This window comes from Ascaphus truei, chromosome 2 (genome assembly GCF_040206685.1).
Source record: "Ascaphus truei isolate aAscTru1 chromosome 2, aAscTru1.hap1, whole genome shotgun sequence".
NCBI classification, from domain to species: Eukaryota; Metazoa; Chordata; class Amphibia; order Anura; family Ascaphidae; genus Ascaphus; species Ascaphus truei.
This window is the reverse complement of record NC_134484.1, coordinates 320,414,540-320,427,284: the sequence shown is the minus strand read 5'-3', so window position 1 is coordinate 320,427,284 and position 12,745 is coordinate 320,414,540. Positions and strand designations below refer to the sequence as shown.

General features: G+C 43.3%; 1 protein-coding gene across 6 annotated transcripts in view; it reads left to right on the top strand.

The window, feature by feature from the left end:
* The window catches only part of PDE1C (phosphodiesterase 1C), a 1,267,836-nt gene that overhangs the window by 1,191,766 nt on the left and 63,325 nt on the right, over nt 1-12,745 (top strand). For all 6 annotated transcript variants that reach the window (XM_075586551.1, XM_075586550.1, XM_075586552.1 and 3 more), the window contains one exon: nt 2,738-3,028. In XM_075586551.1, coding sequence (XP_075442666.1) covers nt 2,738-3,028 — 291 coding nt within the window. The remainder of the gene's footprint in view (nt 1-2,737; nt 3,029-12,745) is intronic.

Sequence of the window (12,745 nt, the reverse complement as noted above, 5' to 3'; positions counted from 1 at the left end):
ATCCTCCCCACCCCACTTCCATCTCTCCCCCCTGCAGCATCTCCCTCTCCCCCCCAGCTTCCCCATATGCCTACCTGCGGCGGCTGCGAGTTCGGCAGAGGCGGCAGGCTATGAGCGGCTCTGAGGGGGGAGGGAGAGAGCCGGGTTGCCGGGGGAGCGAGGGGGGGAGCCGGGGTGCCGGGGGAGTGAGGGGGAGAGCTGGGGTGCCAGGGGAGTGAGGGGGGGAGCCGGAGGATTGAAGAGAGAGCCGGGTTGCCGGGGGAGCGAGGGGGGGAGCCGGGGTACAGCCGGGGAGCGAGGGGGGCAGCCGGGGTGGTGCCGGAGGGAGCGATGGGGGGAGCCGGGGGTGTGAGGGAGAGAGCCGGGTTGCCGGGGGAGCGAGGGGGTGTGCCGGGGGGAGCAAGGGGGGCATCCGGGGTGCCGGGGGGAGCCGGGGGGAGTGAGGGGGGGAGCTGGGGTTGTGAGGAAGAGGGCCAGGTTGCCGAGGAGCCAGAGGGAGGGGCAGAGTGCCGGGGAGAGGCAAAGCCCCGCCCCCCCAATACTCCATCCAATCCCCTGCAGCCCTGCCTTCTAAATCCCCGCCCCCCCGGATACTCCATCCAATCCCCTGCGGCCCGGCCTTCTAAAGCCCCGCCCCCCGGATACTCCATCCAATCCCCTGCGGCCCGGCACGTTTCTGCAGAAGCCCAACCCCTGGCAGTAAGAAAAAATATTTGCCGGGCTGCTCTGCATCCTCTTCCTCCCTGCCGCCGCCGCGCACCGCCCCCCATCCCCGCGCACCGCCGCCAACACAAAAAAATGGGACATTCCCGGGACAGTCAGGCAACCAGTACAGCACATGAAAAACCGGGACTGTCCCGGGAAAAACGGGACGAATGGTCACCCTAACTATAGATTGCATGTATTTAGTGTACTTGCATACATGCTCTGCTGTATGCACAGATCTATCCATAGACTGGCCAGTCTTGTTGTGTGCAGGGTTTATTGTTAACCCTTTGCACTTATTTATATCAGTATTTGAGGCTGTTATGCCTACATGTTTTCAGCTCATGCATGTTATCAATTAATGAGGGTTTTCCCTCCTAATACTATTTAGAGGTTTAGGCATCAGGATCTGTTTTAACCTATATGTTTATGGATGTGACACTTTCAATAAAATGTATATGTTTATACTATATTGGAGTATACTTGAGTGATATATGGGACACTTTTCTCTCTTTGTATATATATTATGGATTTATTTTACCTATGAAAATTCTTGCTAATTTTTAAGCTAAGGCAAGTTCTGCAATTGACGGGATAGATAATAGCCTGTTAAATAAGTAATTACTAGAAAGGCCTGCGGCCTAATGTCAGTACAAGAATAAAACATGTACAGAAAGTAACTAAATTGTAAGAATGATTAATGAGTCAGAATGTCTTGTATGTAATTTATTGAAATATTTTAATAGTTACCATATTTATTAATTTGAAACGTTAATTGCCTTTGCCTGTAGATTCAGTGCACAAATAATACATTTTGACTTTTGAATAAATTTGCTTCCCTCGATGGGATTAAAAAGCGGTCCTCTGAAAATCATTACATCTCAGTTTTTTTGTGATACAAGCAAGGTGGTGACATGAGCTATTTTTATTTCTATGCATTTATTCTGAAAGATATCCAAAAATGTATTTTATGGAGTTGAATATTTCAAAAGTAATAGGGCAATCTGTCTTACCTCACCAATATAATTTTTAATCAGCATAAAAATTGTATTAGGTAATTTAATCTAATGGGATTTGTTTAAGAATTCCCTCTTTTGGGCCTCTGATCAATACAGTATGCTGTAAATTTGTCTTTCCCGTAATATAGAAGAGGTCAGCTTCTATCAAATGCATTGTACTAACTCTTCTCTTAAACTAGTTCACAGATTATTGAATATGTTTATATACAGTAGGAAGGACTGAATCTAAAACTCCATTTCATTCTAACACAATGCAATACCTCAAATGAGGTGTCAAAGTGATTGCAAGCTTAAAAGCTGCAATTCCACTTTGCAATACATGTCTGTGATTGCACTAAAGCAAAATGTCAGCCTTTCTTACCATTTTTAACTTTTCTTTTACATTTTCATGCATTTGTCATATTTTTAGATAAATTCTAAAGAATCGATGGAGCTACAGTACAGTATGTATTATCAGGCTTTTCAGATAGCCATAATAAATGAAAAATTGGAATACAGATGTAGCAAAGCTTAGTGTCTTCGGTACTTCTGCCACCGACGGTCACGGCATTGAAGGATTAACACTGCGTGGGGTCCCATTCGGACCCCCGGCCCCTCGATCATGGCAGTCACTGACCCCAGCAACGCAGACTTTTGCTTCTTCGGCCACAGCACTGGGGACAGTGCGCCTTGTTGCATCTGTATGTTGCTAGACATGAAAAATATCATGAAAAGTTAAATGTATGATTTGGGAAATAAACATAATTAACAATTGAGCCATTGTTAATCATTCCTAAAAATGTAATCTACACATTTTTGTTAGAGGAAATGCTACCTATATGCCACCAATATTTTACCATGAGAAAAAATACAAAAATATTATTTTCAACAGAAATGGATTTGGACTTACAGTAGTAAACAGGAAATCACCTTTACAGAAGCTCACCCACATGTCTAGGTTTTGCATTTCCTAAAGACCTTTGTTTTATTACGTATCACATGTATAATTCATTATGTGCTACCCCCTCACACAGACGCGGAAGAAAAAGCGAAAAAAGACGCAGAAGACGACGTTACCCAGGAAAAGGAGGCTAAAAAGGCAGAGGAAGGCGAAGACAAACACGAAAATGAAAAAAGCTTGGCGTCCAAACAGGAAGCAAACAAAGAATCAAATTGCGGTGGAAGTAAGAGTGCCGAATCTGGCCAGGGAAATGTGAACGGGACTCGATTGCCTAGTGTGAGCAGACGTGAAGAATCCTCAGGAGACAATGACAACAAACAAGAAAAGGTGGCAGATGTTGGTGGCAACCAGCAAGTACAAAATGGTGAGTCTAAGCCAATAGAGAATGAGCATGATGAATCTGCAGATCTTAACTAAGTTAATGCATTAGACATGAGGATATTTTATACGTAAATAATGATAACTCAATTAAGAAAGGCATATTAATCATAGGCCTTCGTTCAACAGGCTGTGAAGACACTCCCCAGTGCTGGAGAACAGTCCAACACAATTTGAATTAATGGGATTATCATTTTCTCCAGCACAGGGAAGTGGTTCTACAGCATATTCAACACGGGCCAAAGGGGCTTATTGAATAAGCTTGGAAGCAGCCGATGATAGTGACAGGCCCAAAACTCCCATTGACATGAATGTAGTAAAATCATTAAGGAGGGAGAGGGAGTAGGGGTTGTAATACCTTTTGTTGAACCAAGAAGTAGTTGAAATGTTACACGCTTGTCATACCACCTACTCCCTCTCCCTTCTATGTTATTTGACTACCTGTACATGATAGTGAAAAACAACAAGCACAAAAAACACGCTCTTTATAATAAGAATAAGAATTCGATCAATACATATCCTTAAAGGAGTGCTGCTCTCAGTCCACCAGTTTCCTCCCCTGTTTGTGTGATGATAAAAGGCAAAAAACAGAGCACAAATCCTACAAAAGGTAAGTGTTCCAAAATAATGATGGCAGAAAGTGTACTGTGAGTATAGGATTGAAACCTCAATCAGTCGAACGGTTCTTATCCAGCGTTACTTCAATCCTCAATCTCCTTAGACTACTGCTAACGCCAGCACTGTGCGCACATTGTATCCTGTTCACTGCTCTGCAGGCTATCCTAGAAGCAAAGGAGTCAAAATAATAAGAGGATACAACGTGTGCACAGTGCATTAGCAGTAGTCTGAGGAGATCGAGGATTGGAGTAACCCTTGATAAGAACCGTGTGACTGATGGAAATTTCAGTCCCATACTGTACACACAGTACACTTTCTGCCATCATTATTTTTGAACACTTACCTTTTAGTATTTTCACTCAATTTTTTGCTTTTTATTTTACTACATGGAAAAAAGGACCAACATGACTACCCATCCTTCAATGACTTGCATGAGAGTTTTCACCCGAATGCAGTGCTATCGGCCACAATGCAGGGTATCACACCCCAACCAGGTGTTACAGTAAACTGCGATTCATGTTTCTCTTCAGATTAATCAATGTCACCTATTACTAGAAATTCAAACTGCACTACAAGCACTTAAAATGAATTGTTTAATTTCTTGTTAATTACACACAATGTACAGAGCAAAAAGGATATCACTGTTAGTTCGTTTTTCTCATGTTTTTTTACAGCAATATTGTGTCAAAAGCGAAAGCAACACAGAAATATGAATGTTGTGCGACACATACCAAAACAATTACATTAAAGGAATTATATTTGTTCTTTTCATAATTATTGTTGTGCTTGGGAATGATACAGACAATTAAAAGCTAAGGTGTTTATGGCTTTAGAAATACATATGCTTTTATCTCTCCAAAACATGCAAACCCATAGTATTAAAAGTATATGAGTCTACTATTTTTCTTTTCAATTGTAATTAGAAATAACAATTTTAAAAATAACTCAATCCTCATTCCTCTCATGGCAGCCATTTTTAAAGTGGTCCATCAGGGGGATATTTATCGAGAAGATTCGCTTGTCTCCATAAGGCTGAGAAATACCTCTTGTTTATGTCAGATTGTGCTTGTATACTCTGTGTGTAAAATGTTTAGTTTTTTGCACTTGGAGATGGTCTCTCAAGCAAAGAGGTAACTAAAGCTAACTACTTTAGCGTTTCAGGATTTAAACAGTGGGAAAAGGAAACTGCACCAATTCACAGGCAACATTTTGACACATACAATTATAATATTGCACGGTGGAACTACTCTTAACTGGGAGAAGGAGTGGCTCAGTGAGTAAAGACAATGACTGACACTGAGATTGCTGCAGGTTCAATTCCCGGTGTTGGCTCCTTGTGACCTTGGGCAAGTCACTTTATCTCCCTGTGCCTCAGGCACCAAAAACATAGATTGTAAGCTCTACAGGGCAGGGACCTGTGCCTGCAAAATGTCTCTGTAAAGCGCTGCGTACAATTAGCAGCGCTATACAAGAACATGCTATTATTATTATTATTATTATATTATTATTATATTATTATTATTATTATATTAACTGCTCCAAAAAAGACTACTCAAATTGCTCACTGATGCAAATAAAGCAAATTTAGGGTAGTCACCTATATACATTGATACTAAAGGGCGCAACATGAAGATTACGCTGTCATCATCATCATCAACCTAAACCTTAACATAGAATGACCATTTATAACACTGGATGCATATTACGATAGGAGTTACATCTCTAGATTGGTACAAAAAAAAAGTGTAGAAATATTGAAAAGGCATTGGCTAAATGCACGGAAGAAGAAAATCAAAATGTGTTGTATGAGGGACCTCTTGTGGTAACTCTGTGTGATGGCTAGTCTAACGTGCAATATCCCTACAGGCAATACTTACACATCTGAAAAATTACACAACTGTCCTATTAAGAATATTTAGCAAAAGCAGATCACTTTGTCTCTATGGATTACCTGCTAGTACATGTAGTTTTTATGCACTGCACCATTTTGTGCCACAGGCTTCATTTATATGTAACAGCTATTTATTTTATGTAAACAGGTACTGTATATAGCCAGCATTCCTGCTCCTGTTTGGTCTTCCTTGTCGCTCCCCTATATATTTTTGGTAGGTCCTAAATGTAGGTCTGGGATGGGTGTCCTCCCTAAATTCCTACAGGAGCTGTAGTACTGAGTTTTCTTGGTGAGTAGTGCATTAGAAAAAGTTCTAATAAATAAATAACAAGCTTGTTATTACAATATTGTTAAACCTGATTTCTACACAAATTGGGTTATGCCACATTACGTAGGGTTGCCAGGTGTCCGGTTTTCACCCGGACAGGCCGGTAATTCCGATGCCTGACCGGTATAAAATTGGTGGTAATACCGGACACGTCTATGTCGGGTATTTCCATGTTGCGGGCTGCGGCGGCAAGCACGAGGGTGGTGGAGGCAGTCGCAAGCGTGAGGGCGGTGGACGCAGCAGCGAGGGCGGCAAGTGCGTTGAGTGCAGCTGGAAGTGCTGTGATGCAATTGGAGGGCGGCCCGCGAACGGTGGCCGGGTGCAGTCAGGAGAACTCGTGTGTGTCATGTGATGTCCCTGACTGGAGGAGAGGACGGCCAATCGAGGGACAGCGGAGGCGGAGCCCACACCCCGCCGGCCCAGAGACAGGTCCGGTGATGTCTGCGTCCTGCCAAGAAATAAGGTAAGCGGGGGTGTATGATGATGATTGGGGCCAGCTTGATGAGATGAAATGATGATGATGATGGGGGCCAGGCTGATGAGATGAAATGATGATGATGTGGGAAGGGGAGATAATATGATGATGGGGGCCACCCTGATGAGATTATGATGGGGGGCCAGGATGAAATGAGATGATGATGATGGGGGGGAATAAGATGTTGATAGGGGGGCCCCCGCATCCACTGCTCGCCCTCCGCATCCACTGCCCCCTCTCTCCGCAGCCACCGGCCCCCTCGCAGCCACTGGGCCCGACCTGACACCATCCCCAAGGTAAGTCAGAATTTTATATGTATTGGGGAGATGGGGGCATTTTGTATATGTATTGGGGTGATGGGGTATTTTTTTTATATGTATTCAGGGGCGTGGGGGTGTTTTAAATATGTATTCGGGGGGCATGTGGGTATTTGTTATGTGTATTGGGGGGGGGGGGGGGGGGGAATCGTCTTTTACCATTGTGTCCAGTATTTTTGGACAAGCCACCTGGCAACCCTACACATTAGTCCTGGTGCATTTTTTGATATAGATAGCACAAATTATGCAATTTGATACAGCGAACATATCGTTGCAATACAGTATGTACGTCATGATGCATCTCATCTCTAAGGCTGCGGCCATGCTGGCGCTGACCATGCTCAAGCTTGAGAGCGGTGACATCACCAGCTCTCCAAGCATGAGCCCTCGACTGTCCTAGCTATATCGCAAGCGCGCGCGGGGAGCGTTGCAGGCAAGCTGAGCGTGCTCGAAAGTCAGTTTTTTTTGTTTATCTAAGCACAGAGCTTGGGTGAGCGTGCGTGCCCGCACCGCGTGAGCAGGGACTTACATATATAGCGGGGACGCAGCCTAAGTCTTCCACTTGACTCAATATTGTAAGCTGAGGTGAAAATTATACAAGAAGCATGATAAATGAACACAAAATGAAAATGGTCCTTTTTGCATACATTTCACTCCAAATACATAGACAGGTGTTTGTAATGATAGCATATTTAACAAAGATGTATGGTAAATTCTAAATATAATAAAATTTAAAGCAACAGAACAGTTTTTTTCCAAAATATTTTTAATGTCCTTAAAAGGGGAATCCAAGCTGGCACTTTTTTTTTTTTTTTAACATAGGACTGAAGTAGGGGGTCTCCAGAAATGAACCCGCAATTTTTTCAACTCCAGGGGGCGCCCTGTATCCAGAGATACTTAGCTCCATAGGGGTGCCGGCAGGCACTCCAGCTTGGATACCAAGTTTCACGTAATGGCTGCTTTTCAAAGCTCCTGCACCCTGCGGGCCAATAGGAAGCCGTGATGTCATCCGGTTCAGCTTCCTATCGGCTCGCATGACCCGGAAGCTTTAGACTTTCAGAAGATACCGGCACCCCCTTCAGAGGAAAGTACATCTGGAAGTAGTGGGTCCCTGGAGCTGAAATTAAAAAAAAGTGTTCAGCTTCGAACTTAAGAAAATAAAAAATGACTTGGATTGAATCTTTTCGATACAAAGCCGAAAATATGACTGAGCACAAAGTGAAACAAAAAAATATACAAAATCAATATATTATGAGTGTCTCCAGCAGATACTGTAGATTTACGTAACCACGCCCCCAGACATGCTCGGCCCTGTCTCCTAGCAGCAAAAAAGAAACAAGCAAGCACATAAATACAGTACTAAGACCTGAGACACAGGATGTGGAAGAAGAACAAAATGAGTAGAAATAGAAAAACACATGGTAGATTCTATCTATAACACACTCAAAAATAGTATATACTGTACAAACAATAAACATAATCATCTGCATTATAGTTGACATGTAGAAGACACACCAAATGGATATATGGAGTGCAATATAGAATAAATATAAATATAGTACAATAATCAAACTAGATACAATACATATATATATATATATATATATATATATATATATATATATATATATATATATATATATATATATATATATATGCCGGCTGCCCCATTTTTATATATATATATATATATATATATATATATATATATATATATATATATATATATATAAAAAAAATGGGGCAGCCGGCACTCCCAATACCATAAATAGTTTGTGGTGCATGTCCTATACCAATAGTAAGAGAAAAGTAATCCACTCCAGCAGGAGCAGACACAAGACAGCACTCAAAGGTAAGTAAGAAAACTTGTATTCAAACATAAACATAGCACAAACATGACCAACGTTTCGGTCCTCGTGGGACCTTCCTCAGGGTGGTGCTTGATACTAATGGCCAGTGGATCCCTTAAGTACCCCCATATCCCCACCAAAATGACTCAACCAGAGTAGCTGATTGGCCGTGCATCAAGTCCCATGATCAGACTCAAAGTCGCTGATGTCGCACTGTGCCTGTCATCAACACAGCCACATGACCCACAGGGATCAGAGTTGTGTATGCAGTACCATCAGGCCGCCACTGTGAGGGAAGAAAGTGTCCTCCGTAACCATGGTGCCGTGCTGCTGGAGACCGTGACGCTGTGGTCCATCGAAGAGGACTCAACGGCTTAGCAATACGCACATGCGCGGCCCCATCACCACTTGAGTAGGCTGTGCGGCATCTCACACAGAGGGGAGATACGCGATCGATCCCTCACATCCTGGCAATCATGATGGTGGATATAGTATCTGACTGTACATCAGTGGGAACACTTATATAGAAATAAGGTGCAGTAATAACCGGGACATCAGGGGGATCTCCATGGGTACTATGAAATGACAGAAAGTGAGAAACAAACGTGAAAAAAGGGATAAGGAGAAATAAAAGCAGAGCAGAATTCCTTATCGCTGCAGGCATTAATAAAAAGAACATTATTACAACACTATATGATCATCAGGCCACTAGATCTACAAAATGGCTACAAGGACCCTGAATTTATTAAAAACCAGGGGAAGGAGATGGCAACAAAAAGCTATGTATACATGGTAAAACACTGACAGTGAAAGACACATTAATAACAGGAGGAAGAGAGGGAGGGAAGGAAAGGCGAGAACATAGAGGGGAGGGAAGGATAAGTCAAGTAGGGAAGGAATGAGGAAGGAGGGAAGTAGGAAATGGGGAAAGAAACACATACAGCCGAGGGCAATCAGCCCGCCCAAATAGGTAACACACTGTTATTAAAGAAAGCACCCAAGATTGAAATCCTCATTGAGACCCTTTGGGGCCATTGTATTGAGCTCACAAATGAGTCTTTCTTCCAGCTGTAATAAGAGTCTTCCCCTATCTCCACCCCGTGGTGACACATGAGCTTGCATGATGGGCATGCATCTCATTGTCGCAAGGTTGTGTTTGAATTTCTTAAAATGTCTTGCAACCGGTTGTAGTTTTTGGTCATCACTGTCACCCACTTCCGATAATGCCTTCCTGATGGCCGATCTATGCAGACAGATCCTCTCCTTCAACTTCCGAGTGGTCTTGCCCATGTAGTACATACCACAAGGGCAGCGAATAAAATAAACCAGAAAGCGACTCTCACAATTCATGAAGTCCTTTATCTTGATAGGCTTGCCACTGTGTGGGTGCGCATAATGTTTGCCCAAGATCATATGCTGGCAATTAGTGCACCCGTGACATTTGTAGACTCCTGGGGTCCTGGTAAGCCAAGTGGTACTATTAGCGTATTTCGTCATAGGGTCTGACTGCAAGAGGGAATCACCAATATTGCGTCCTCGTCTATAACAGAACAATGGGGGTTTGTTGAAGTGCGCACCAATCTTTTTGTCATTGGCGAGTAAATGCCAGTGTCTTTACACGCTTGATTTGATCAGTCCCGAGGCTGTGCTATAAGTACTAGCAACATGAAACCTTTCTGTATCCTGTGATTTAATAGTAGATGTGAGCAACTGCTCACGAGGAATCAGTCTGGACTTCTTAAGCGCGGTGTTAATCTCTCCTTTCGCATAGCCGCGGTCCTGGAATCTACCCGCCATGTTGAGCAGTGCTGTCTGACAATCTTCAACATTGCTGGTCACCCTCCGTACCCTCAGAAACTGGGAATATGGTAACCCCTTCTTCAGTGATGAGGGGTGGTAGCTATTGGCCAGAAGCAGATTGCTTTTGTCCGTTAACTTCTGATGAATCTTGGTCAATAGTCTGTCTGCCTCTCTGTAGACTATAGTGTCCAAAAAGACCACTTCACTGGCCGAATGGGTCATGGTGAAACGAATATTCGAGGGGATTTTATTCAAGTAGTCCAGAGACTGGAAAAGTTCCCCCTCTGTGCCACCCCACAACATAAAGATGTCATCAATGTATCTCATATATTTAATAATATGAGTAGTATGGCGTGACTCACCAAGAATGTGCGTTTGCTCGTATTGGTCCATGTAGAGGTTTGCATCTGTTGGGGCCATATTGGACCCCATCGCTGTGCCCATTAGTTGGAGATAGAATTTTGTTTCAAACTTGAAGAAGTTTTTGTGTAACACAATGTCTATCAGAAGGAGGAGGATTTCCACAGGTATTCCAGTATAGTCATCACAATTCTTTAAATGATCCGCAATAGCCTCCATCCCCTCTGTATGGGCAATATTCGTATATAGGCTTGAAACATCCATTGTTACGAGCAAAACATTATTCAGGTCCACCCTCACTGCCAACAATTTATTAATAAAATCTGTGGTGTCCTTGATGTAGCTGAACATCTTAATGACCATTGACTGAAGGTAGAAATCGACATATTGGGAGAGGGGGTGACACAGCGAGCCCTTGGCCGAGATAATAAGTCTTCCAGGTGTCAAGGTGAGTGATTTATGCACCTTGGGTAGTATATACAGGACCGGGGTAATTGGAAATTGTTGTTGAAGAAATTTCCCTGTATCCTCTGTAATCCATCTATTGTCTATTCCCAGTTGTATCACTGAATCAATCTCTCTCTTATAGCCACGTGTGGGATCTCCATTCAACAACATGTAATGTTGAGTCACATCAAGCTGTCTCATAACCTCAGTGCGGTATTGTCCGTAGTCCATGACCACAACACCTCCTCCCTTATCTGCGGCTCTTATGAAAATGTTTTTATTATCGCGTAGTGATTTAAGGGCCTGTTGTTCCTCAGGTGTGAGATTCTAGAAACTTTGTTCGTAATTCTTGACACAACCCTTGTTGTCTGCCTCCACCAGATTGATGAAGGTGGAGATGTTGGCGTTGTAGACCTGTGGGTCAAAGGTACTGGCTGGACGAAACTGCCGTGTGGAATTATCACCTGAGGTCGTTGTTCGGGTGTCAGCAATGTCTTTGGAGAAAAAATTCCTCAAGCTTAAACATCTATTGAGATGATATAAATCCACCTCCCAGTCAAAGGGATCTCTGGTGTGCGTTGGCACAAAGCTTAACCCCTTATTCAGGATACTGCATTCTGCTGGTGAAAGTGTGTATCCAGAGATATTGAAAATCACCTCCTCTGCTGGTGAACCCTCTGCAAGCCCCTGGCTTTTGCATCCCTTGTCGGATACCTTGGGCCCCCTGCCACCCCTCCGAATAGGTCGCCACCGACGTGTGCCTGATGGGGTGGCTTCTGTTGGGTCTTTGTAGTTGGACCTAAAAAAAGAACCGTGGAAGTGTTTTCTTGGCCATCGGAATGGTCCGTATCGCTGGTATTGTAGGAGCTGCCTGCCGGCGTCCCCCACCTTTGTCTCGCGTAGTTCCTCCATTGTCCCTTTCTCCCAGACACCGGATCTCCAATGCCCAGCAACAATTTGTAAACCTTCCGTTCATTGTAGTCAGTGTTGACTTGCTTGAGTTTGTCCCTTTTATAGGTGATGATGCTCTCCATGTAGAGATCAACAGCTACCTGGATTTTCTCTGTCCAGTTGGAATCTGTGTCGCCTGCTATCATCTGGGTGTGCTTGGTCTCGATATCCGAAATCTCTTTTCTAATTTTCGTTAATTCTTTGGTCGCCTGATCAATGACAAGTATAATTAGATCAAGTGAACATTGTTCAATATACTTATCCAGCGCTTCCAAAGTCAGGATCACTCCGGCCGATAGTTGGCTGATTTTTGACACGAAACCCTCTAGGTATCAATTTCTCACGATGGTAGTGTGAGAGGGTAGCCCCATGCATATAAAAATCAACTTCTTTCTTTTTAAGTTTCAGCAAGTCATTATGTACATCAGTGGCCTTCTCAGGGCCAAAAATGTCCTCCATTAAATCTGTGTATCTGATTTGGTTTACCTCCGCATCACTATAACAAAGTGTGTCTGATATTGCTGAAAAGATACCCGCAACATCAGGGAATTCTTCCATAGCACAAAAATCTTAGTAAAGTCAATAATATACAAAGCAATATAAAAAACGCAGGTGCGGACCCTCTATAGACAAAGACCACTCCCTTACATCAACAGTTCTAGAACA